The sequence below is a fragment of the Prionailurus bengalensis genome, chromosome E3, assembly GCF_016509475.1.
Source record: "Prionailurus bengalensis isolate Pbe53 chromosome E3, Fcat_Pben_1.1_paternal_pri, whole genome shotgun sequence".
Classification (NCBI taxonomy): Eukaryota; Metazoa; Chordata; class Mammalia; order Carnivora; family Felidae; genus Prionailurus; species Prionailurus bengalensis.
In genome coordinates this window covers 19,689,014-19,714,172 of record NC_057357.1, presented here as the reverse complement: position 1 = coordinate 19,714,172, position 25,159 = coordinate 19,689,014, and the positions used below count along the sequence as shown (strand labels likewise).

The 25,159-nt window shown below is 52.7% G+C and overlaps 1 protein-coding gene across 1 annotated transcript in view; it reads right to left on the bottom strand.

Annotated features, from left to right (window-relative positions):
- GSG1L (GSG1 like) overlaps positions 1-25,159 on the bottom strand; it is a 206,502-nt gene that overhangs the window by 134,460 nt on the left and 46,883 nt on the right. The window contains exon 2 of the mRNA XM_043560241.1: positions 412-459. Within this exon, the coding sequence (XP_043416176.1) occupies positions 412-459 (48 nt within the window). The remainder of the gene's footprint in view (positions 1-411; positions 460-25,159) is intronic.

The window sequence follows — 25,159 nt, the reverse complement described above, 5'->3', positions numbered from 1 at the left end:
ACACAGGGCATCTGGCTTCCTGCCCCCGAGGTCACATCCTGCCCTCAAGGCAGTGCCCCCAACACTGGTCTAGCCTGACCCCAACTTCTGCACACCCGTCCTACCTCCCGAAGTCCTGCTGTGCCCTGGAAGGATGGAAGCGTAATGACTCTCAGGGCCACCCCGCTTGCGGAGGGGAGTGGTGCGGCGGTGGCGGGGGGTGGGGACAGGATGATCCCCCACCTGCTTCTGTCCCCGTCCCAACAGCTTAAGAAACTCAGAGCTGCAGGATTCAGGCTCCCCTGGGGAGCCGTCGCCCATGAGCGCGGCAAGAAAAGCTCTCATGGGGCTTTGGAAAGCCACCTGGGCAGGAAGCGTCTCTGCAGGGCGCTTGGCTCACACACCTGAGACCTGAGCGGGGGCCACACTTACCCTTCTCCGATGCTGGGGCCAGGTCAATGAAGCTGCGACATGTTTCACCTTCGAAAAGAAAAGAAGGGTTTTCAGAATGTGAGAGGCAGCGAGGGCTTCAGGCTTTCGCCTCTCCCCTTCCCTGAGCCCTGTCGCCAAGTGGGCGTGGCACCCGAGCGTCTCTAACCTTTATTCCCGGAAAGTCAGTGTCCCCAAGGAATGTTTGCTGCCAACTCAGCTGAACAGCCCCGGGGAGGCCGCCTCCTCCGCTCTCACCTCCTGATCCAACCCATCCAGCCCAGTCGCTGGCACCTGCTCCGAGCCCTCAGTCCCCCTCCATGGCCTCAACCCCATCCAGACCCACCAGGATGAGGGCAACCCCTCACGGGGCTCCCTGGGCCTCCACACTGCTGTCGCCAGAGGGATGCTTTGGAGCCACACAGTTCTGATCACATCTCACACACACGTACACACACACACACACACACACACTCTCCCCCCCCCCCCCCCCCCCCCCGGTCTCTCTCCCGCTCAAAACCCTCTGATGACTTCCTGAAGAATGAAGCCCAAGTTCCTTCATGGGGACCCCTGAACTCGGCCCCCGACACTCCTCAGGCTCCCTCCACCACGAGGCCTCCACACGTGCCGTCCCCCCGGCCGGGGACACGCTTTCCCTGTTCTAAGCTCTCACGGCACCTTGGCCTTCCCCTGTGGGACATCCGGTCACCCGACAGTTCTACCTCTTGCATGTGACTCTTGGACGGATGGCCCACAAGTCGTCAGCGCCACGAGGGTGCGCCCCACATCCTCGTGCACCCCCGCCCCCCGCTCAGGAAACGGCAACCCCGGCCTCCCACGTGCTCGGGCCAAAACCGCAGCGTCAACCTTGACTTCTCTCTTGCTCTCACATCTCCACATCTGGTCTGTGGCTCTGGCTTGGAGGTATATCTAGAATCCGACCACTTCTCACCCCCTCCGCTGCTCCAGCCACCATCGCCCACAGCCTTTGGGCTGTGGCAACAGCCCTTGCTTGGGTCTCTCTGTTTCTGCCCTTATTCACACAGACGGATCATGTCCCTTCGTTCAGAAGCCTCCCGTGGTTCCCAATTCACTCAGGGTCAGAACCCAAGTCCTCAGTGCGGCCAACCAGGCCCTGTGCGATCTGTCCCCCCATCACCTCCCCGACCTCGTCTCCTACGAGCTTCCCCCTCACTCACCCCACTCCAGCCACATCGGCCTCCTTGCTGATCTTGAAATGTGCCGGGAACCCCCCCTCCCCGCCTCAGGGCCTTTGCACAGGCTGCCACTTCTACGTGGAGCATTTTTCCCTCAGAGAGCTGAAATGGTTTACTTTTCCTCTTTTTTACCACTTTCCCCACATGTTACCTGCTCAGGGAGGCCTTTCCTAGCTAATCTATTCAATATTCCAGAGGTTCCCTCCCCTGTCTGCCCATCTCTCTTCCTGATAGGCCCCTATCACCTAAAACAGCGTCTGGTACATAGTGAGCACATTATAAACTAAATATTTGCTGAAGGAATATATGAATGGATGAACAAACCAATGGATGAACAAATGAGCGAGAGCCTTACACCCAAACCTTATGCCTATAAGAAACCGCAAATTTTCAGTCTCTTCCGGGGCCTCCTCGATGCTGGGCACTGTGCTGACCACTGAGGACACACGGCCCAGCCTCCAGCTTCTTGGTCACAAAGGTGGCGCAGGCTGGACCCCCACCCACAGACACATTTCGTGCGGCCCACACAGGATCCCAGCATAGGGAAAATGTTGCCTTGCGAGCCCAGATGAAGACTCAGAAACCCCGGCCGTGCTGGGCCCCCAGGGCACACAGCCACAATCACACGGGCCGGATGCCGCCCCCTTCAGACAGCGGACGAGCCTTGGAGTCGGCCACAGTCCCTGCCCGTCCCTGCCTCACTGAGGCCACCCAGCCGGCCCCGGGGGCACTGGATTGGCTGACCTTTAGGGTCTGCTTGTAACCCCTGGTTTAAGGATTTTACTGGATACAGATTTTAAGGATACAGATTTTTGTGTCCAAATGGAACGGACGTGGGTTGGAGGGCAAAAAAGATCTGGAAGCTTCCGGCGTTCTCAACTCATGTGTCTGCTTGATGCTTATGAATTCTTCTCTAAGAAGGTCCCTGGAAGCCCCTGTGGGATCCTGAACGTCCTCCCAGCTCCATATAAATAAAGGGTGTGCTGGCACGTGAGGCTGAGAAGGAAGGCGGGGGCCAGATCACAAAGGGTCTTGAGTGCCAAGCTAAGGAGTGGATTCCTGTCTTATTGACGTCACCCCTTCCAAAGATTCATGAGGCCACAGGTGGCTGGACAGCACTCTTGTGGTTCTGTCCTGCCTGTTTCCTCCCTCAGGCTCTGGGGCCCCGCTTCCCTTCACAGATGAAGACACTAAGACTCGGGGCCACAGAGAGAACAAGCGGGGCCACATAGCGAGCCAGAGGTACCAAGATTAGAACCCATGGAAAGAGATGTTTGTTGACAGCCAACAACTGCAAGTGAGGGTAAAAAAAAAAAGAGAGAGAGAACAGTGGCAAGCCAGAACGGACAGATCTGAATGAATTGTTTCACGCTTTCTTTAATGTTCTATGGTTTTCTCAAAATCTGGAGAGAGAAGCCTTTAGTGGTCAAATGCACACTGATGCCACCCAGGGCCACGTTCAGACCTTGTGGGTCCCAGGCATTTTGGCCTGTTGGGCTCCTTCCTACATAAAGAAATTAAATTAAATTAAAAATTGTATTTTTGCAATTGCATCGGTTAAAGACAAATACATTAACATTAAATGTTAAAATTTTTCGTCACCTAGAAGTTTATCTTTCTCTTCTGATTTTTTTTTTTTTTGAGAGAGAGAGAGTGAGGGCATGCAAGTAAGGAGAGAGAGAGAGAGAGAGAGAGAGAGAGAGAGAGAGAGAGAATCCCAAGCAGGCTCTGTAATGTGAGCACAGAGCCCGATGCGGGGCTCGAACTCATGGGCCGCCAGATGGTGACCTGAGCCAAAACCAAGAGTTGGCTGCTTAACCGACTGAGCCACCCAGGCACCCCAGTTCACCAGTTTAAAGTAACAGTTTAAAGGTTTTTAGGGGCGCCTGGGTGGCTCAGTCGGTTAAACCTCCGACTTCCGCTCAGGTCATGATCTCATGGCTCGTGAGTTCAAGCCCCATGTCGGGCTCTATGCTGAGAGCTCGGAGCCTGAAGCCTGCTTCGGATTCTGTGTCTCCCTCTCTCTCTGCCCCTCCCCTGCTCATGCCTCTGTCTCCCTCTCTCAAAAGTAAATAAACATTTTTAAAAATTTAATAAATAAAAAATAAAGGTTTTTAGTGTATTCCTACTATATTCGCAAGATTGTGTGACCATCACCACAATCAACTTTAGGACATATTCATCACCCCCCCCAAAAACGCCATTGCCTATTACCAAGCAATCCCTCTTTCCCCCAATCCTCCCGGCACGGGGCAACCACTGATGTATTTTCCTTCTCTACAGATTTGCCTCTTCTGGACATTTCACATAAATGGAATCATACAATATGTGGCCTTTTGTATCTGGCTTCCTTCACTGTTTTCAACGCGTGATGTCTTCAAAGTTCATCCACGTTGTAGCGTGTATCGCTACTTTGTTCCTTTTTTGTGGTTGAATAATATTCCACGGTGTGGCTACAACACATCATATTTATCCACTCATTGGTTATCGGGCTTTGGGTTTGTGTCCACTTTTTGGCTATGGATGAACATTGATGGACAAGATTTTGTGTGGGCAAGTTTTCGTTTCTCTTAGGTATATACGTAGGGGTGGAAATCCTGGTAACTCTATGTTTAACCTTTTGGGGAACCACTAGACTGTTTTCCAAAGGAGGAGCAACATTTTACAGTCCTACTAGCAATGTACGAGCAATGTTCCAATTTCTCCACATCTTCGTCAACACTTGTTATTGTGTCATTTTTATTATTATTATTATTATTATTATAGGCATCCTTGCAGGTGGAAAGTAGTATCTCCTTGTGGTTTTGATTTGCACGTCCCTAAGAACTAGTGATGTTGAGCATCTTTCCACGTGCCTATTGGCCATTTTCATTTCATCTTCGGAGAAATGTTTATTCAGATCCTTTGCCCATTTCAACTGGATTATTTTGTCATTTTATTGAGTTGTAAGAGTTCTTTATATATTCCACATACAAGTACCTCGTCAGATATCTGACTGCAAACATTTGGTCCCACTCAGCAAACAATCTTTCTACTTTCTCGACGGTGCCTTTTGATGTTGATGAAGTCCAATATATCTTTTGTTGCTTGTGCTTTTGTGTCATAGCTCAGAAGGCTTTGCCTAGCCCAACACCATGAAGGTTTACTCTTCTTCTCTCTTCCAAGAGTTGTATCCCTTTAACCATTACCTTGAGGTCATCTATTGGACATTGACTTATGCGTACGGTATACAAAGGTGTCTGACTCCATTCTTTTCTATGTGGACGTCCTATTGTCCCGGCCCCATTTGAAAGGCTATTCTTTCCCCATTGGACTGTCTCGACACTCTTGTCAAAAATTAACTGGCTATGAATGGAAGGCTTTATTTTATTCTCTCAATTCTATTCCATCGATCTATATGTCTACCCTTCTTCCTGGTACCACACTGTTTTTGGTTACTGTAGCTTTCTAGTAAGTTTTGAAATGGAGTGAGCCCTCCAACTTTGCTTTTCATTTTTAAGATGATTTTGGCTATTCTGAACCTCTTGCATTTCCATGTGAATTTTAGAATCAACTTGTCAATTTCTGAGAAAAGAGCCGGTTGAAACTTTAACATGGGTTGCACTGAATCTGTAGATCAGTTTGGGGAATATTGCCACCTTAATAATATTAAGTCTTCCAGTCCATGAAAATGGGATGCCTTTCCATTTATTTAGATCTCCTTTCATTTCTTTCCATAATGTGCTGTAGTTTGTTGCACATAAGTTTTGCACTTCTTTTGTTAGATTTATTCCTAAGAATTTTATTCTTTTTGGTGCTATTGTACACGGAATTGTTTTCTTAATTTCACTTTCAGATTGTTCCCTTCTAGCGTATAAAAATAAGATTAATTTCTGTGTATCGACCTTGTACCTTGCAATCTTGCCGAATATGTTTATAAATTCTAATGGTTTTTAGTGGATTCTTAGGATTTACTCTGTACAAGATCATGCCATCCACAAATACAAATAGTTTGACTTCGTCTTTTCCCATCTCAATGTCTTTTATTTCTTTTTCTTGCCTAACTGCTCTGGCTAAAACCTCCAGCGTAATGTTGAAAAGAAGTGGCAGAAGCAAACGTCCTTGTCTTGTTCCTGATCTTAGGGGGAAAGCATTCACTCTTGTCCCAGTAAGCATGGTGTTTGCTGTAGGTTTTTCATAATCTTTGTCAAGCTGAGACAAAGCTTGTTGGAATAACCTGCAATGATGTGACCCTGAGAGTGCCCCCAAGCAAACCAAGGCTCTGGGTTTTCAGTGATTTGCTCAGGACCACACCAGTGATTTGCTCAGGACCAGGTAGACTCCAAACTCCATGCCCTCAAGTCTTTCTAGCTCTCTAGTCCAACTCAGTCTGTCAGAATTCCCTACTGCAGCTAGCCATTCCCACTGTGCAGAGCCATCAGATCCTGAAAGGAATCCCCTGAGAACATACCCGAGTGCAGACCAGGAAAATCCACCAGAGGCCAAATACAATGGCTCTCACACTTCCATTTCTGCTTACGTGGACAATACTGAACAGAAGATGTTTGAGCAGAGATGGCCAAACTTGGCCCACACTGCCTGTGCAGGGCAATGCTGAAGGTTAAGGAAAAATCATAGTAATGACATAAGGAAGACTGGATCTTTCAATGGTCAACAAGTCTAATAACTGAAATCCAAACACGGAAGGAAGTTTTTTCTCCAAACCCTTGGTCTCCATGATAAAAATTAGCCAACCATTTGTGAGAAAGATATCAAACTGTACCATATCGCCTTAAAGCTGTTAGAAGTAGCTTTTAACACATCTTTGCCAATTATCAGTAAGTTGATACGTTTAACTAAGGGATTTAATTGGGGTATAAAACTAAAGATAAGTACACTTCATCTCTTCAGACTGAGGCTTGTCAATTAGATCACGGAGCTGTGGCATGTTACTGCCACCTGATGGCAGTGTATCTTCTGTGAACTGTGGAACAAGAAAGCTGGGAAGGATCCTAGAGGTAATCCAATTTAAGTGGTTCTCAGCCCTGGGAAGCCCAAGTCCCACTCACGGAGACCCTGGTTTAATTGACCAGTGTGCGACCTAAACTTCAGTGGGGTTTTAAAAGTTCCCTGGGTGATTCCAACATGTAGCTCGGCTGAAACTTACACTCCAATTAAAACAAAATCTATTCTCAACATTAGAAGAACCATAGTCAGCCATCTTAGTGACGGCCCGTGCTATCGCAACGGATGCTCCTTCGAGCAACAGCTTGGGATAGGGCAGGATAGCAGAATGGCCAAGAGTCTGGGTTCTGGAATCAGCAGAGCTGGGTTCACATCCTGGCCCTGAGGTTTCCCGCCACACGAGTCCCCAGTCTTTCTGGGCCTTGATTTCCTTGACTGTCTAATGGGTGCAGCGCCTATAAGGCTGTTGTAAAGACTTGACAGGGGCACAGAGGTCAGACACGATGCCTAGAACAGAGTGGGTGCTTAGGAAACGGTGGCTGTCATCATGACCTTCATCATCACGTAGCTCACATGGGGCATGGCCTCTGCAGTCTAACGGAGAGGAGACCAGACGGATGCACAGACACCATCGTGGCGGGCAGAGGCGAGGAGTGGGGCTCAGAGCAGGGGCTCGAGAGCCAGACCAGCCTGGGTTCAGCCTGGCTCCATCACTTACTTACTGTGTGACTCAACATCAACCTTCTGCTGCCTCGGTTTCCTGACTAATAAAGAGTGGAAACCACCAAAGCTACTGTGTCTATAGTGCCTGTAACAGGGTGGATCCGAAAGGGTTGGTGCCACCCACCAGGTGGTTCAGTGGGCAGGAGTCCACACTGCCAAGTGGCAGCCGCAGGGCTGTACAGGTTCCCCTATGACTCCGTGTCCGGGGTGTGGCCCTGCATTGTCCGTTGTTTCCCCCAAGTTCATGGGCATTGTCTGGTAACTGCCTCCTCCTTGCTCCTTGAAGAGCCCTTTCTCCAACGACTGCCTCCCATTCTATTCCCTTTGGTGCACGGTGAGCTACTAAGAATCGAGAAGGTGAAAGAGAGTTTCTCCTCCCCAGGAAGGAGAGTTCCCTGAAGACCCACTGTGCTCCCACAGGCCCACCTGGAGGGTAATGCTGCCCCAGTTCACAGAGGGGACAGAAAGGAGGAATTTGTGCAGGGGGAAAGTATTGGGGGCACCCACGTGCTGAAGAACGTCCATGGCCCCCCAAGGAGATGTCAGGACCTTCCAGGAAACCAATCTGGGAGAGCTGAACATCAATCAAGGTCCGGGGTCACAGGATTAACCCAAATCTGCACCCCAGTGAGGATCCCACAGCCCCCATGGGGCCAGGAAACCATCGGCCGTGGGGAGAAGAGGGGCAGGAAGAAACTAGAAGTTTCTCCCAAAAGTTCTGAAAACTTCCCATGCCCCAGGGGCTGGCGGGGAGTCTCAGTTTATGTGGGGTCTGAATCTCTCCCTGGAAAAGCTCAGTCCCGTTAGGCTAGTGAAAGACAGTCATGGGAGAGTCCCTGCTTGTACGAAGCAAGAACGTGTGTTCATACCCACCACAGCCTCCAGAGGGAACATCCTGTGTGGTGTCCTCATCGCTACACCTTGCCCTGAGGCAGGCGGCCAACAGGTGAGACTTGGTACCCAGCCCCAGCGCAAGGGTGGCCAACTCATGAGATCTCCACGGCTGGCAGTGACTGAGGCAAGCCGGTGGGTAACCTGGAGAAGGTGTGCCCCGTCAGAAGTGACCTCCTGGCCATCTGGACCAAGTCGGGGCTCTGGCAGGAAACAGACGGCTCCCTGGAAGGCTCACTGAAGACAGCTGAGGGAAGGGACTGTTCGCAGAAATGTGGATGGGGTGAGGGGCTAGAACTGGGGAGAGCCCTCACTTCCCCGCTCAGAGGGGCAGGCAAGGAAAAGGAGCTTGCGGAAGAGGAAGCCGCCCAGGAGGAGTTGGCACTAGGAGCCCAGCCACCCTGAAGCAAACATCTGGGCAGGGGCCCGAGAATCTGCATTTCTAACAAGTTCCCAGGCGCTGCTGATGCTGCTGGTCTAGGAACCGCGGTTGTTTGTTTTTTTTTTTTAATTAAAATGTTTTTTAACGTTTATGTATTTTTGAGAGACAGAGCGCAAGCGGCGGAGGGGCAGAGAGAGAGGGAGACACAGAATCGGAAGCAGGCTCCAGGCCCCGAGCTGTCAGCACAGAGCCCAAGGCGGGGCTTGAACTCACGAACTGTGAGATCATGACCTGAGCCAAAGTCGGACGCCCAACCATCTGAGCCAGCCAGGTGTCCCCTGGGAGCTGCGTTCTGAGAGCCACGCTTTAGAGGAGCAAAGCCACAGTCAAAACTTCAACAGGGAGAGAGCGAGGCAGGAGAGAGGGGGACACACCCCAAGCTTTCTCTCCTTCTACCCTCGGATTTCCTACCGGCACCTCCCACTGGCCAGAACCACGGAGAACCCAGAGGGCGCGGGGGTCCCGGCCATTCCGTCCGCACAGGGCAGTCTCCCCCGGCACAGAGGGGTCAGAGGACAGACGTCTACGATCACCACAATCACTATCTGAAATGATCTTGTGGATGCATTTGTTTACTGTCTGTGTTCTCTACGGGATGTATGATGGACTTTTCTGCTGTGGGTGCTACTCAGGGGCAGATACATGTGGACGGTGGGCTTGACCATATTCTGGACCAGGCTGGAGGCTCCAAGCCTTGAAAGAACGCATTAATGCAAAATACTCTCTCCATCTCCCCCTTCCTTAACTCTCTCTCTCTCTCTCTCTCTGAATCTTAGGAATCCAAATCACATCAAGCAGTGATTTAGGGAGGTGTCTGAATTAGTTTTGAGCCCTAAAAACATTCTTCTCTTGGATTCCCAATAGCAGTGCTCTGTATTCACGCAATTGTATTCAACCAACAATTACTGGGCGCCTACGTGCCAGGCACTGTCCTAGGCACTGGGGGCACAGCAGTGAACCGACAGATAAACCCCCACCCTTGTGGGTCTCCTGTTCTTATACTAAAGCGTATACATCAGCCATTCAAAATCCCTGCACCAAAGAAGGGCATTCCCTAGCTCTTCTGAATAACGCTCAGACAACGCTCTGCAACAATCCGAAGCTCCTGTGACCACGTCTCACTCACGGGCTGTGTCCCCAAAGCCCGGGACAGTAACAGGTGCTCCAGATACGACTGTGGATACACGAATAAATGAAAAGCACTTCGTAAGCTGCCTTTAGCAAGAATTACCCCAAGTGGGGGATTCCAGTCTGCAGAATCCTACAGGTGGGCAAAGGTGAGACTGGGAACTGAGCGCTGGAGTGTCTCGGGGCCAAGCGAAGACGGAAGAGGCAAACAGAAAGGAGGCGTCTTCACTATCGAGGGAAGAGGCCCCGTTGCGCAGCCATACCCAGCATCACACGCACCATGATGCAGGAGGCGTGGACACCTGAGGGTCACTTGGACGTGACCTTGTCACACTTCCTGTCCCCTGTCCTCCTCTTCTGCTGCTTTGTGCCCTAGGGCTCCGATTTACATCCTTCCCTTTTCCCACCTCTCCGTCTCAACATCTTGTCTCCTTCCATTTCTCCATGTCTGAGCCATCCCCCAGCCTTGGGGATCCAGCTCAATGCCCACCCTACACCCCAGCCAAGAAGCCTGCCTTGCCCACCGACCACCTGCCCCATCCCAAGGACATGTCTCCCTGCTCTGAATTTCCAGCATTTGATCACAGTGTCTCCCGTTATATCGTCTCACTCTACCCCGGGCACAGCAGGGGCCCCCTCTGGTTCGGTCCCTTCTGGGGCTGTAAATGGCAGATCTCCCCACCAGCAGGTGGAAGCTAGGGCGTGTCATGTTGCCCAAGATCCAGGAGAGCCCAGAGTAAGCACCACGCTAAGAACTTGCCACGCATCACAACTGGACGAGGTCAGTACCCACCCCACTTTACAGATGAAGAAAAGCAACCTACCCACGGTTACACAGCCAGGAAGCATCAGAATCAAGATCGGGGCTCAGGTGTGTGTCTTTCCAAAGCTCTTTCCACCACGCAAGGGACGGACTTGTCCAGAACAGAACATTCCACAGCCAGACGAGATTTTCGCGCTCAGGCAAATCAACAGTGTCTCTGAAATGTCCTTTTTAACTATTTCATTATGGGGGAAAGTCCCAACTTTTACAAAAGCAGAGAGATTAGCGCAAGGAGCTCCATGGCCCCCCGGCAGCTTGGAAACTGTCACTCCACGGCCAGTCTTGTCTCTCTATGCCTGTGGCAGCGCCCCACCGCCCCCCCCCCCGGCCCCCGCACGGGGTTATCTTGAAACAAATCCCAGAAGTTGTGTCTAAATGGCTTTTTGAAGGGTTTGCTCCCTTGCTCAGAAAAGACACAGGAAAGGTCGTTCCTTCCTAGACTCTGTGACATCACCTTGTGGGGCTGGTGGCTTTCTGCAGCGTGGGAACAAGACGTAAAACCCAAGAGGCCCTGACCTGCCCTCACTGCTGACTGCCTCTGACCCAGTGCCTGCAGAGACCCGGCTGAGCTAAAGACAGGTCAGCGGGCACGTCGCTCTCACACCAACCAGAGCACCTGGCACACGTCCCCAGCAGAAACGATGCTTCCAGGAATCCACCCCGTACGCAACCGGCCAGGTCACAGCTGCCTCCGCTCTGGCTCACGACTCGCACCTGCTGCCAGGAATCCAACCCGAGGTCCCTCCTCTGGGTCCTGTCTACTTGGGAGAGAAGCTGGCGTGTGACGGTGGAGGCCGGCAGGGCGAAAAAGCCTGGGCTCTGACTTCACACAGACCTGAGTTCAAATCCCAGCCCTGCCATCTGCCTGCTGTGGGTCTGCGGGGGAATGATAGATTTTATTTATTTATTTTGGGGGGGGGGGTGGTTGCCGGTAAAGGATGATCGTTCCCACCTCACGGGGTTGTCTGAGGGCCAAACGAGGTAACGGGGAAAGACCAGCTTCGTGTGCAGCCATCCACACCCCCACTGTTATTCATCGCGGATTGCAGGCCTCCCTCCTTGCAAAGGGGTGCTCTTCAGGCCAGTGGAGGTATCTGGGCTCGGGAGACATGAGTTCAAATCCCTCCTCTGCCTCTCCTTAGCCGTGTGACCGCAGAGAGCGACTTAAACTTCCTCACCTGCCGGATGGAAGCCATCAGGCAGCTGCCTTCTAGGCTTGCAAAAACAAAAAGCAAAACCAAACAGGAGAGTGCACGAAACGCCTGGCCTGTGCTTGGCTCTGTAAATGAGAGCTATTTTTGAGTTTTGATTCCCTCCCTGGATCGCCGGTGGGAGACACACTGCGCTTCTTCCCAAGGAGACCCGGGAAGCCTTCCCGAGCCAGGAGCGGGGGGGCTGTGATGGTGCAACCTCACCCTGAGCAGGTGGAGGAAAGCTGGCAGGGCACAGGCGGAATCCAGGGACGCGGCCAGAAGCAGGTGCCCGAGGCTGGCAGAAGGTACGTGGGGCACTGAGGGTCGGCCAGGCTGCCCTTGGCACGAACACGCAGGAGTCCAGGTCCGGCAGGCAGCGGAAAACGGGCAGCAAGTGAGATGGGCGTTTGGGGAGACCAGCGTCCTTGGCTGGGTCCCCGGTTCCTGGGTCTGAGGATCGTGACTTAATTCCATACCCCACCAGATGGTGTGCTGAGGTTTCTGTGGAGCGCGGGGCAGGGAGAGGCATCAGCCTGGGTGACATGGTGAGGGACCGGCGAGAGAGGGGCAGTCACACTGGCCTCCCAAAGCCGGCCAGCAAGTATCTGCTGACATAAACCGTGCACGGGCTCTGGGCCAGGCCCAGAGTTCTGTACAAACTACCATCCCCGCTTCGCTGATGAAGAAACTGAGGCCCGGGAAGCCTGAGTATCTCGTCTAAGTTCACACAGCCAGCGGTGGAGCCAGGATTCACACTGAGGCGGCTCGGCAGAGCCTCCCCATTTGGCCACGACCATCTCTTTTTTTTTTTTTTCCAACGTTTTTTATTTATTTTGGGACAGAGAGAGACAGAGCATGGACGGGGGAGGGGGAGGGGGAGAGAGAGAGGGAGACACAGAATCGGAAACAGGCTCCAGGCTCCGAGCCATCAGCCCAGAGCCCGACGCGGGGCTCGAACTCCCGGACCGCGAGCTCGTGACCTGGCCGAAGTCGGACGCTCAACCGACTGCGCCACCCAGGCGCCCTGACCACCTCTTAGCCGAAAAAGCAGCTTCTAGAAAACTCCACCCTTCCGCACGGGAGGTTCCCAGAGGCCCTCCAAAGAGGACCCCACGTGCGGTAGGAGAAATCAGCGGCCACCGGGAAGTGAGCGCGTCCCCGGGTGCCCAGCCAACAGGACCCAAACGTGGCTGGTGCTGAGTTTGGTTCTGAGACCCAGACTCCGTGGAGCCCGGCCTCTTGGAGACGCGTGCGCAGTTTCCTCTACGGTCGGCGCCTTCCGCTGGCGAGGAGGGCTGAGAAGAGCTGGTCCCGGCAACCGCGGCCGATGAGAAATCATTTTCACCGTTGGGCAAGGGCAAAAGTTCACACACCTTCGCTGGCTGGATTCAAGGAATTCAGCTCCGGAATCAGAGGATAAAGAAAAATGCCGGCAGATCCTGCGCGAAGCTTCTCTCTCGCTCTCCGGGCTGTGGCAGCGGAGTCTTGGCAAGCGCTTCCTTGGAATTCTCCAGAGGCCTCTGCCAGTTCAACTGACAGGGCAGCAGATGGTGCGCACTTATCTGCTGATGATATTTTGATTTATTTATCTCTTACAGATGGTACCGTGCCTTGATTTCTGGCGGGAGTCCAAACCGTGGGTCAACTTTCTGGGGATAATCACTCCTCCAAGTGGATAAAATACCGGAGGCTAAAATCCCGCCTGGCACCATGACCTCTTTACCGCGGCCTCCAGACGTGAGCCTTGCTCGGGCATTTCAGGCACCGTGGGCAAACCGTAGGGGGAAAAAAAAATTGTTCTATGGAGTTCTACGGCCAGAAAACCTCAATGCTTATCTGCAACGACTACGGCAGTGGCTACGTGTCAGAGCTCTGCGTTCACAGAACCCTGAGATGAAGGATCCGTGACCCAACCCAGACTCCCTGGGTCTTGGTTTCCTCATCCGTAAAATGGGTATGATTGTCACCGCGACCACACAAGGTGTGACAGCAGCAGCTAGCTTATCCACTAAAAGTTGTGCTCCTCCTTCCGTAGTGTGGGGTGACTGCTGGGGGGCGGCCGCCCAGCCAGGCACAATACTTCCCAGCACCCCCTGCATTCTGGTGGGGCCTTGTGACTGGTTCTGCCTGTAAAGTGTGAGAGGCCTGTGGCCCTTCCTGGAGAGGGCTTTAACAAGTGGCTGTGCCTGGGGCGCCCGGGTGGCTCGGTCGGTGAAGCTTCCGGCTTCAGTTCAGGTCATGATCTCGAGGCTCGTGAGTTCGAGAACCCGCGTCCGGCTCTGTGCCGACGGCTCGGAGCCCAGAGCCTGCTGCGGATTCTGTGTCTCCCTCTCTCTCTCTCTCTCTGCCCCTCCCCCACTCACGCTCTGCCTCTGTCTCTCAAAAAACGGAATAAACATTAAAAAAATTTTTTTAAAAAGTGGGTGTGCCTTCAGCAAAGGAAACAATCAATGAAACTAAAAGGCAACTGACAGAAGGGGAGAAGATAGTTGCAAATGGCCTATCGGATAAAGGGTTAGTATCCAAAATCTATAGAGAACTTCCCAAGCCCCACACCCGAAACACAAAGAATCCAGTGAAGAAATAGGCAGAAGACATGAATAGACACTTCTCCAGAAGATATCCAGATGGCAAACAGACACACGAAAAGATGCTCAACCTCGCTCATCATCAGGGAAATTACAAATCAAAACCACACTGAGACACCACCTCACACCGGTCAGAGTGGCTAAAATTAACAACTCCGGGGACAACAGATGCTGGCGAGGATGTGGAGAAACGGGAACCCTCCTGCACTGTTGGTGGGAATGCAAACTGGTGCAGCCGCTCTGAAAAACAGCGTGGAGCCTCCTCAGAAAATTAAAAACGGAACTACCCTACGACCCGGCAATTGCGCTATTAGAAATTTATCCAAAGGATACAGAAATGCTGATTCAAAGGGGCACATGCACCCCAATGTTCACAGCAGCACTATCGACAACGGCCAAAGTATGGAAAGAGCCCAACTGTCCATCAACTGATGGATGGGTTAAGAAGATGTGGTTTGTATATGCAATGGAGTATTACTCGGCAATCAAAAAGAATGAAATCTTGCCCTTTGCCACAACACGGGGGGAGCTAGAGCGTATTATGCTGAGCGAAATTCGCCAGAGAAAGACAGATAGTCACATGATTTCGCGCATCTGTGGAATCTGAGAAACCTAACAGATGATCATAGAGGAAGGGAAGGAAAAAAATGAGATAAAAACAGAGAGGGAGGCAAACCACAAGAGACTTCTTAAACACAGAGAACAAACTGAGGGTTGACGGGGGTGGGGGAAGTGGGTGATGGGCACTGAATTCTACTCCCGGAGCCAAAGACGACACGGGATGCAAACTAACCTGAGAATACAAAATAAAAAAAGCGGATGTGTCTTCTCTCTCCTCTGCCACCCCGATATGAAAGGCTCCAAGATCCTGGGGAGCTTGGAGCCACAATAGGAAGATTTCCTGGTCCCCCGATCACTGGGTGGAGGAGAGCCGCCATCCACGGGAACCCCTGGTACTGAAATGTTACATGAGCACACACGAAATTGCTACTATGCTGACCCGCGGGCACCTCCGCGTTTATTTGTTACAGCGGCTACCGGTTGCCTGCCACATAGTTGGGGACCCGACGGGACCACACGTGTGAGACACTGGCGCACGGCGAGCACTCCGTTAAGTGTTCACAATTCACAATTATCATCATCATCTTTCAAGGGAGCTTGATAAATTAAGGAGATCGTGATTTTTTTATGGCTTCCCATCTGTCGGATTTGGTTAAAGCAAATCTGCTTTTCCTAATACCTCGGTGTTATTACCGCCCCCCCCCTTTTTTTTTTACCACCAGGAATCCATGAGCTGTCCTGTTTTGACAGGACAAAATCACGTTCTGAAAGAGACATTTAAAAGCACACGGCGGGGGCGCCTGGGTGGCACAGTCGGTTAAGCGTCCGACTTCAGCCAGGTCACGATCTCACGGTCCGTGAGTTCGAGCCCCGCGTCGGGCTCTGGGCTGATGGCTCAGAGCCTGGAGCCTGTTTCTGATTCTGTGTCTCCCTCTCTCTCTGCCCCTCCCCCGTTCATGCTCTGTCTCTCTCTGTCCCAAAAATAAATAAAAACGTTGAAAAAAAAATTTTTTTTAATAAATAAATAAATAAATAAAAAATAAAAGCACACGGCGGCTGACACGGCGATCACGGCCCACGGTCGTCTCGACCCGGGGTTCCCTCTCTGCCCTCCGCACAGAATTACCCAAATTCAGCCAGAGATGGAGGAGGGGGCGTAAGAAGGTGGAGCCCACTGCCCCCCGGTTTCCAGATGCAGAAACAGAGGCCCAGGGGAGGGCTCACGCGTTGCCTGAGTTCTGTCACGAGTCGGATACTGAGCCGAAGCTGGAACCCGAGTCCTCCGCCTTCCCATCCAGAAGGTAAGGGAGGACAGAGAAGCCCACAGCGCCCGGTGACAGAAAATAACAAAAGCAAACACCCACTGAGCACTTCCTCTGTGCCACGCCCTGCCGTCAGTCTCCAGAGGCACACTTCCTTACCTACTTCGCGAAACCACACAAAGGAGCTACTGTTTTTGTTCCCATTTATCAGATGAAGAAACTGAGGCCCAGCGAGGTTACGTACCTGACCCCTTCCAAGGCACAAAGATAATACGTGGTGGTGGATCCAGGATTCCACCCAGGGGGCCGTAACTATCCTATAGAGGCCCCACTTTTAATCACGTTGGAGAGATAGAACTTACAAGAAGGATCCACTCCAGGGAGCGGCACTAAACCCGCTTGAGCCCAAGGCGCGGGCGTCTGTCCGATACAACCCAAGAAGAGTCCAGCCATAGAAAAGGCCCCTCCGTGGGGCGCCTGGGTGGCTCAGTCCGTTAAGCGGCCGACTTCGGCTCCGGTCACGATCTCGCGGTCTGGGAGTTCGAGCCCCGCGGCGGGCTCTGGGCTGATGGCTCGGAGCCCGGAGCCTGCTTCGGAGTCTGTGTCTCCCTCTCTCTCTGCCCCTCCCCTGCTCATGCTGTGTCCCTCTCTGTCTCTCAATAATAATTAAACATTAAAAAAGAAAGGAAGAAAAGGCCCCTCCAAGGTAGCACTAAACTTCCCAGTGGTGAAAGAATATAAGAAACGCTTGGACCCCCCCCTGTGGAGATGGTGCCACGATCTTTAAGCAGCTTGGAGTGGGTGGTGTATCAGACGGGGCCGGTGTGTCTTCACAGGTCCCATGAGTGGCTCGTGATGGGGGGATGTGCGCTAAACGACACTGAATCACATCATGGGGAACAATTTCCCTTCCCAATTCCCTTCCAACCCTTTGGTTGCTCCCAGGAGGAAGTTTCAGTTTTTGGTTTTTTTTTTTTTTTTTTTTTTTTTTGCTGGCTTGTCCTTAACATTGTTCTAATAATTGCTCATCTTCCATTTTAGTTTTTATTTATTAAAAAAAGTTTTTTGATATTTATTTATTTTTGAGACAGAGACACAACGCAAGAGGGGGAGGGGCAGAGAGAGAGGGAGACACAGAATCCGAAGCAGGCTCCAGGCTCTGAGCTGTCGGCACAGAGCCCGACGCGGGGCTCGAACTCACATTCATGAGATCATGACCCGAGCCAAAGTCGGACGCTTAACCGACGGAGCCACCAGGCTCCACACCGATCTTCCATTTTAAAGAGAGAGAAGGTAGGGTTCCTGGGTGGCTCAGTCAGTTAAGCATCCAACTCCTGATTTTGGTTCAGGTCATGGGCTCACAGTTCGTGGGTTCAAGCCCCAGGTCGGGCTCTGTGCTGACAGCTTGGATCCTGCTTGGGATTCTCTCTCCCTCTCTCTCTGCCCCTCCCCCCCTCACACTCATGCTGTCTCTCTCAAAAATAAATAAATAAACTTTAAAAAAGAAAGAGAAGGCAAAAGCATCCAGCTAAAATCTGATAGCATTGCGTTGTTTTATGCACGTGCACGTATATATATTTCTTCCTTTTTTGGCAAGTTGTGCTGGTTTTCTATTTCCAATTGTCATATAAAGTTTCCCATTTGAATTCATTTATGTAAGGAAGATGTGAGCCAATACAGAGGAAAAGAAAAAAAAAATCATAGTGGAACAAGGGTAGGTGGCTAAGAACAAATTCACAAAGGTCATATGAGAAAAGCTAAAATGCGGGAAACATTGGCATAAAAGAATCCTGCGCTTCCACGCCAAGAGCCTGCAGGGCCACCACCCTGAACAACACTGGGAGCACCATTCACACCGTGGTTTATACGCATAACACTCCCTGGAGTCATACAGTGCACAGCCTGTGTAACTGTACACAGCAGCCATGGATATTTTTAGAGTAACAAATATCACAAACACGGGAAGGAAGAGGGATAACCTTCGGCTCAGCTGCCCAAAGTTCCTCATTGCAAATGATGGCACTCTCTCATCCTCCAACAGTGTCCCCACGCTCAAGGGGCCACCAGGCCGTCCAAGAAGAGCTGGCACTCGACCCATCCTCAGGAGGAATGGAAGAAACACAGGCGCAGCGTTCAGGCTTCAGGAGGTTAAACGACAAGGGAGCTGCCCGACATTCTCAGCCATGAAATACTTGGAGAGTAGAGTATCGGTGAGCCGTTCTCAAACAAGCTGGATGACATTGAAACCAGCTCACCCAGGGAAGAGTCAAAACTAACTCAAGAATGGAGAATGCATAGTAAAAACATCAAAGTGAGTAAGAAACCTGTGGAAACATACAACCAAAAGAAAACAGTCGGAGGTGTTACAGTGGCTGTAACACCCTGACATAAATGTACAAGTCAGACGAGCGTCAGGGGCACCTGGGTGGCTCAGTCGGTTAAGCGTCCGACTTCAGCTCAGGTCATGATCTCGCGGTTCGTGAGTTCGAGCCCCGCGTCGGGCCCTGTGCTGACGGCTCGGAGCCTGGAGCCTGCTTTGGATTCTGTGTCTCCCTCTCTCTGCCCCTGCCCTGCTCATGCTCTGTCTGTCTCTCTCTCTCAAAAGTAGATACACATTAAAAAAGAAATCAGAAGGCCAGAGGCACGGCAAAGGCCAGAAGGCTCTCTCTTCCTTTCTCAGAATCAGCCTAACACTGGAAACACCTCATTTAAAGGCTGCAGGGACACATCTCTTTATTCCTCCCTGCCACCCACCCCACCCCCACATCACAAAGGTCATTATCTGCCCAGGATCAAAGTGAGCTGGTGGAAGAGAGATTCGGATTCAGGCCTTACTTGTCCCAGGGACCCCGGCCCCACGTGGCTCTCTGGCTCAGGGTCATTGAGAAGGAGGCTCTCAGGTCCTAGGAGCTTCCCAAGCAGATAAAAAATAAATGAATAATAAAATCAACTTACATCATGCCAGGCCAGTCCTAAACATTCCCTTTCTCCTCCTTTCCCCCCTCCTTCTCGCTCTCTCTCTCTCTCTCTCTCACACACACACACACACACTCACATGCACATCTCTCTTGAGGTCCAGTGCCTCAGTCTCTCCCCTGGCCTCCCTGCCTCCCCACCGTCAGCCACGGGGATGTTTACGGAGCCCAGATCTGAATTCCGTTCAGCAACCTCCATGCTAATTTCAGTTCTTGCCACAAGCGTCGCGCCCTCAGACATTTATTAAAAATGCAGAACTCCCAAAGGCGCATATTCTCTGTGACCCAACAATTTCACTTCTTGGAACTCCTCTTACAGACCTACTCACAGGCGTGCAAAATCACACAAGGTCAAGAGAACTTGCCGCAGCATTCTTTGAAGAACAAAGGGCTAGCGATAACCTAAGCGTCCATTAATTAAACAAGAACCATACATTCCGTTTATGGAAAACTCAACACTCACGAAGACAAACAAGGCAGCTCTTCCTTTCTCAGAAAATTAGCACAGAGAGTTCACATTAACTAGCAGCAGTCCCGAAAGAACATCAATATTACGTGAGAAAGCGGGGAACCCCACAGAAGCTGGAGACCCAGCGCGCACACAGAACAAATAGGAGCAACTCCCCCCGCCCCGCCTTCTGTCCGGTGTGGGCAACTTGACCTTCTCCACCAGACACAGTATTCATTGCCCATTGCTGCTGTAACAAATTACCACAAACGAAATGGCTTGAACAATACAAAAATCTTGCTTTCAATTCTGTATGTCAGAATTCCAACACGGGTCCCACCGGGCTACAGTCAAGCGCTGGGAGGGCTGTGTTCCTTTGCAGAGGCCGTAGGGAAGGCTCTGTTTCCTCGCCTTTTCGAGCTTCTCCGGAGGCGCGCAGTCCTTGACTCCTGCCTTCCCTTCCAGCATCTGCAAAGTCGGCCCCATTGCAACTCTCCTCTCTGACAGACATACCTCCTCCAACTACAACTGAGAAAGCTTCTCTGCTTTTAAGGGTTCACGTGATCAGCGCGGGCTCATCTGGAAAATCCAGGATAATCTCCCCAACTCAAAATCCTTAATTGAATCACAGCTGCCGAAAGTCCCTTTCAGTATTTCAGGTAGCATATTGACAGGTTACAGGGATCATGACGTGGACCTTTGGCGGGGAGGGGGCATCGTTCCGGCTGGACTGCAGCCCCCAGGACACTCTCATGAGACACAAGACCTCGTGATGATGTACCTGTCCCTCTGCCTGAAACGCGCCTTCTCACCTGATTCTTGCGCCAACCTTCAAGGCTGAACGCCAAAGTCCTCTCCTCCGTGAAGCCCTCCCTGATTCCCCCAAGCAGAACGGGGGACGCGGCTGGCACTCTGAAAGAGGCCCTTGGCGTTCAAATTATTTGCCTTCATGTGCATCACGCAGCAGCCTGCGCGCGACCTAAGAGATTCAGTGACATTCACCACACATCCCACCCTTCGGCTCACACACACACACACACACACACACACACACTGAAGGAACGAGTGACCGACCGAGTCCTTGTGATTTCACCGTGCTAATCCGAAATACAATTTTGTGTGTCTGCGGTTGTTACGACGAGTCCACGTGCTTGGCACGTGGCGAAAGCTCAATAAAGATTTGCTTTGTAAATAAATTCGTATGCACGCTTAATATTTATCGAAAAGTGCTAGGCACTTTGCTAAGCTCCTTACAGGCTCTGCCTCCCTGTTTAATTTTTCTCAACGACTACTGTCTTCGTTTGGGTGGTTAACACCGGCCACCGGCGCAAACGCCTCAAAATCCCAAAGTCGTATTTTGCAGCTGTGTCTCCGGCGTGCCTCCCATCCACGCAGCGACTCAGGGACCCAGGCTCCTTCCGTGTGCAGCCACACCACAAACAGGGGATGGAAAGTTCCAGGGAGGGCACGACGTACACTTACCCACCTCAGCCAGCCAGAGGACATCCGCCACCCCCCCTCACACCCATCGGCCACACCAGTCACGTGGCCAATCCAACAGCAAAGGAGGCAGGGACATGCGGGGCACTCCCGGGTATTGATAAGCGAATCGATCGCTGCCCTGTTTGTTCCCTTCCTCGTTTTATTGCGGAAGCACCAGAGGTCCGGAGGGACGGAGAGGTTGCGCCAGGCTTACACGCTGTATGCAGGAAACTGGTGAGGCCTGTGCAACAACCCCCCCCCCCCCCGGGTCCGTCTGCCTGCGCAGACCGCGTGCAACCCCTCTTGGTGCATATGAGCACATCCTGTGTGCTCGAAAGTCAGGCCACCCCAGAGGGCGCGGCCTGGGACGTCGCTGAGTGGCAGGAAGGACCAGACCGGGGTGGGGGGGGGCGGGGTGGGGACATCCCTTCTGGACAACCCCCACCGTGGGTAATCCACGCAGAGATCACTGGGAGTCGCCTGGGTCGTGTGTCCCCATCTAGGCGCCCACCCCGGCCAACGTCAGTTTATTCAGAAGCGTCTAAATGACACAAGGCAGCTGTTATGTGCTCGATTTTCCCCTGCAGACCGTCGCAAGAGGGGAAACAAAATCTTTTTTTTTTTTTTAAGCGAGACTCAGATGAAGCTTGAACAAAACCAATAACTCTTTGAGGACGAGCAGCTCTCAGCTTCCCACAGACGCCTTTGGAGCATTGTTTCTGGGGGTTATTTGGCAGTCGTTTACTGTCTAGAAAGAAATATCGCTCCTTCCTGTGTATGTTTCTCCTCTCCTCCTCCCTGCCACCTGCCCCCACAGCGTTAGCCCTTTGCCCTTGCAGTTTAAAATTGTAATAAAAGGGGGCGCCTGGGGGGCTCAGTTGGTCAAGCATCTGACTCTTGATTTCGGCTCAGGTCATGATCTCATGGGTTCGTGAGATCGAGTCCCGTGCCGGCTCCGCACTGTCAGCACGGAGCCTGCTTGGGATTTTCTCTCTCTCTCTCTCTCTCTTCCTCTCTCTCTGCCCCTCCCCTGGTTTTGCTTGCTCTCTCTCTCTCTCTCTGTGTTAAAAATAAACATAAAAATAAACATAAACAATGCTTACATTGTAATAAAAAACCATTTCCCCCCGCCCCCAAGATGCTTTGCCTCAATCTCCTATCTCGCGTCCTCTCTCCAGACCCTCTCGTTCTCATCTGCCTGTTCCTTGTCTCCCAGAGTCGGCTTCTCTAGGCTGGACAAGTGCAATGCTCTGTCAACTCTCAATTATTCAGGGCTGATTCTTCAAGGAGTGGATTACTCGGGCTTCTGGCTCCCCCCTCCGCCCCCGTGGCACTGCTCATCGGTACCTCCAGCCACAGGCCAGGAAGGAAAAGAAAGTTCGCTGAGCTCCCATCCACCAAGACCGGCTGCCGGTTAGCTGTTTCTACCTGGCAGCGAGGTGAGGGGGGCTCTGGACCCGGCTGCCCATCCCGCCTCTTCCCCATTCGCCCAGGTAATTTGGAGTTGGCAGTCATCTTTTCCAGAAGGAAGGGGGGCCTATGATGCTAGTCCAGACCTTCATCCTTGGGGCTTTCCCACCAGCCTGTGATGTCTGCGCTGCCGGATGGCAGGGTGGTCTCTTTACAGCATGAAATAGGTCACAGGATCATCATGCGATGACGTATCTAATACATACAATGGATTTTTAAGAACAAAGCAGAGAGAGAGGCAGAAGGCAACTCACCCTCACGTGCCAGCTTATCCCAGAAGGGGCTCGCTCCCAGACATGAGACCCTTCCCCAGGCCAAAGCCCCCGATCTTGGGGAATCTGAACCATGGTCACTTTACTAAAGGACTCTAGGGAAAACAGGGATTGTTTTCTAGGGGGTGAGGGGAAATTTTTTTTTTATTACAATGTAAACATTTTTTATGTTTATTTATTTTTGACAGAGAGAGAGAGAGACAGCAAGCAAAACCAGGGGAGGGGCAGAGAGAGAGGGAGAGAAAGAGAGAGAGAGAAATCATCCCCAGGGTCCACAAGAGGAAGAACACTGATCCAGTGGGCGGAGTGCATGTCAGTCCAGAAGGGGACCAGAGGGGACCGGAGGATCCGAGCCACCCCCACGGCACTCACCACCTCCAGGTAGCCCGGCCACCCGCACTCCACCCACAGCTGGGAGACCTTTAGAGCTGTCACCTGCTGGGCCAGAGCAGCCAGGATCCTGCACAGGGAGAAAGAGGTGGGTCCTTTACCCCTCTCCCAGCAACCCCGGCCAAGCCCCACGGAGTCTCTCAGCCCGCGGACCGCTTTTGTTGCATTCAATCAACAAATCTTCATTAAGCGTGTGTCGGGCACGGTTCGAAGCACTGAAAATTCAGTGCGAACAAGACAGGAAGTTCCAGCAGAGGAGACAGGCCGTAAACAAGTAAACAAACAGGTAAATACCAGGTGGCCACATGCACTCTGAATGAAACAAAACAGGGAGCTGGGGTGGAGGGACGGGGGCGGGGAGGCATCTCCGACAAGGTGACCGAGGCCTTCTCTGTAGTGAGAGAACATTCCAGCTACGGCCTGATGAAGACAAGCCAGCCATGTAAGGATCCAGGGGGAGAGCATCCCAGGGAGAAGCGTATCAAGTGCAAAGGCCCCGGGGCAGGGATATACTTGGAGCACCGGGGGAGCAGCAAAGAGGCGGGAAGGCCTGGGGCTACGTGGGTGCTGGGTGAACAGAAGGAGAGGACCCTGGAGGAGAGGGCAGGGCTGGGTCACGCAGGCCTTGGGCTGGGGCAGACCCAAGGAGCTAGGCTGGGGCTCTGGGAAGTCACTGGAGGGAGCCAAGCACAAGAGCGCTGTGACCTGATTTGCATTTTTAAAAGCTCTATCTGGAGGCTGTGTGGTTGCAAAGGGCAGAACCCACTCACAAGGCAAGGTGTGGAAGCTTGTTAACGTGGAAGGATATAAGGGTGTCTCACTGAACCCAGATGCAGGTACTGCTGGGACTGGGGAGCCATCGCAGCCAGGATGGCCTCTCTCTCTGGTTGTCCCAGCTCCAAAGTCTTTCTTCTGGGCCCCTCTGGGCTCTTCTGAATAGAGGCAGTCACTTCAGCCCTTGCCCTGAGTCCAGCCCTACGGAGCCTGACCCGTCTTTCAATTCTCCAAATTCCCAGGACACAGAAGCTGATTGGCCCAGCTCAGGTCAGGTGCCCAGCCCGAGAGGCCAATCAGCACAGCCAGGGAAGGACAAGGCCACCCGGGAAATCATGGCCGCCATGCCACCACTGTTGGTGGGGAAACGCTCCGTGAAGGAGGTCTGGGCTGGGCGGACACCTTCCTCGACTTCCTCTGTCCCCGTCTCCATCTCAGTCCCCAGCCCAACTCCACAGGAGGCCACCAGTGCTCCTGGAGCTTAGGGAAGTGAGGAGCCTCCCATTCAGAGCAACAGGGGACCCCAGATGCCGGGGCAACAGAGGGGACAGGCCGGATCCTAAACATGGGAGCCTGGGGTGAGGCGGGCAGGAGGACTGCTCTGCAGACCCCAAAACCAGGAGCCGGGAGCAGACAAGCAAGAGTCCCTGCGTCAAGGTCAGGGTGATTGCCGGAACCGTGGCTGGTGCCCGTGGCCGGTGTCCCGCGCCAGGGCCTGGCGGGGCTGCTGGGCTGACGGCCACTCAGTCGGAGGCTCCTGTGTGCACAGCAAGGTGGAGAGGAAGGAAGAGAGCCCACAGGGGGAGCAGAGAAGAGGGGGCCGGGCTTGGTTCCTCTTGCGGCTCACCGGCCTCCTCTCTCAGACTGGGAAGGCTCTGCACCCAGCCAGGGGAGTGCCATCCCAGCAGAGCAGGGGCCGGCATGTTGGGACTCGGGCCTCCATCCATCAGCGGTGCGATTACAGAGGAGTGCTCTGGGAGGAGCAGTGGCTGGACGGAGCTGGGGGGAGCTGGGGGGCTGGAGCCGGGGAGGGGTCCCCTCTCCATCTGCAGGGCAACAAGCGAAGGAGGGAGGCAGAGAGAAACAGATTCAGCAGGATTAAGCAATGAGGAGACCCGGGGCGGGCGGGGAGGGGGGGGGGGGCAGCGACAATGAATGAGAAAAAGAC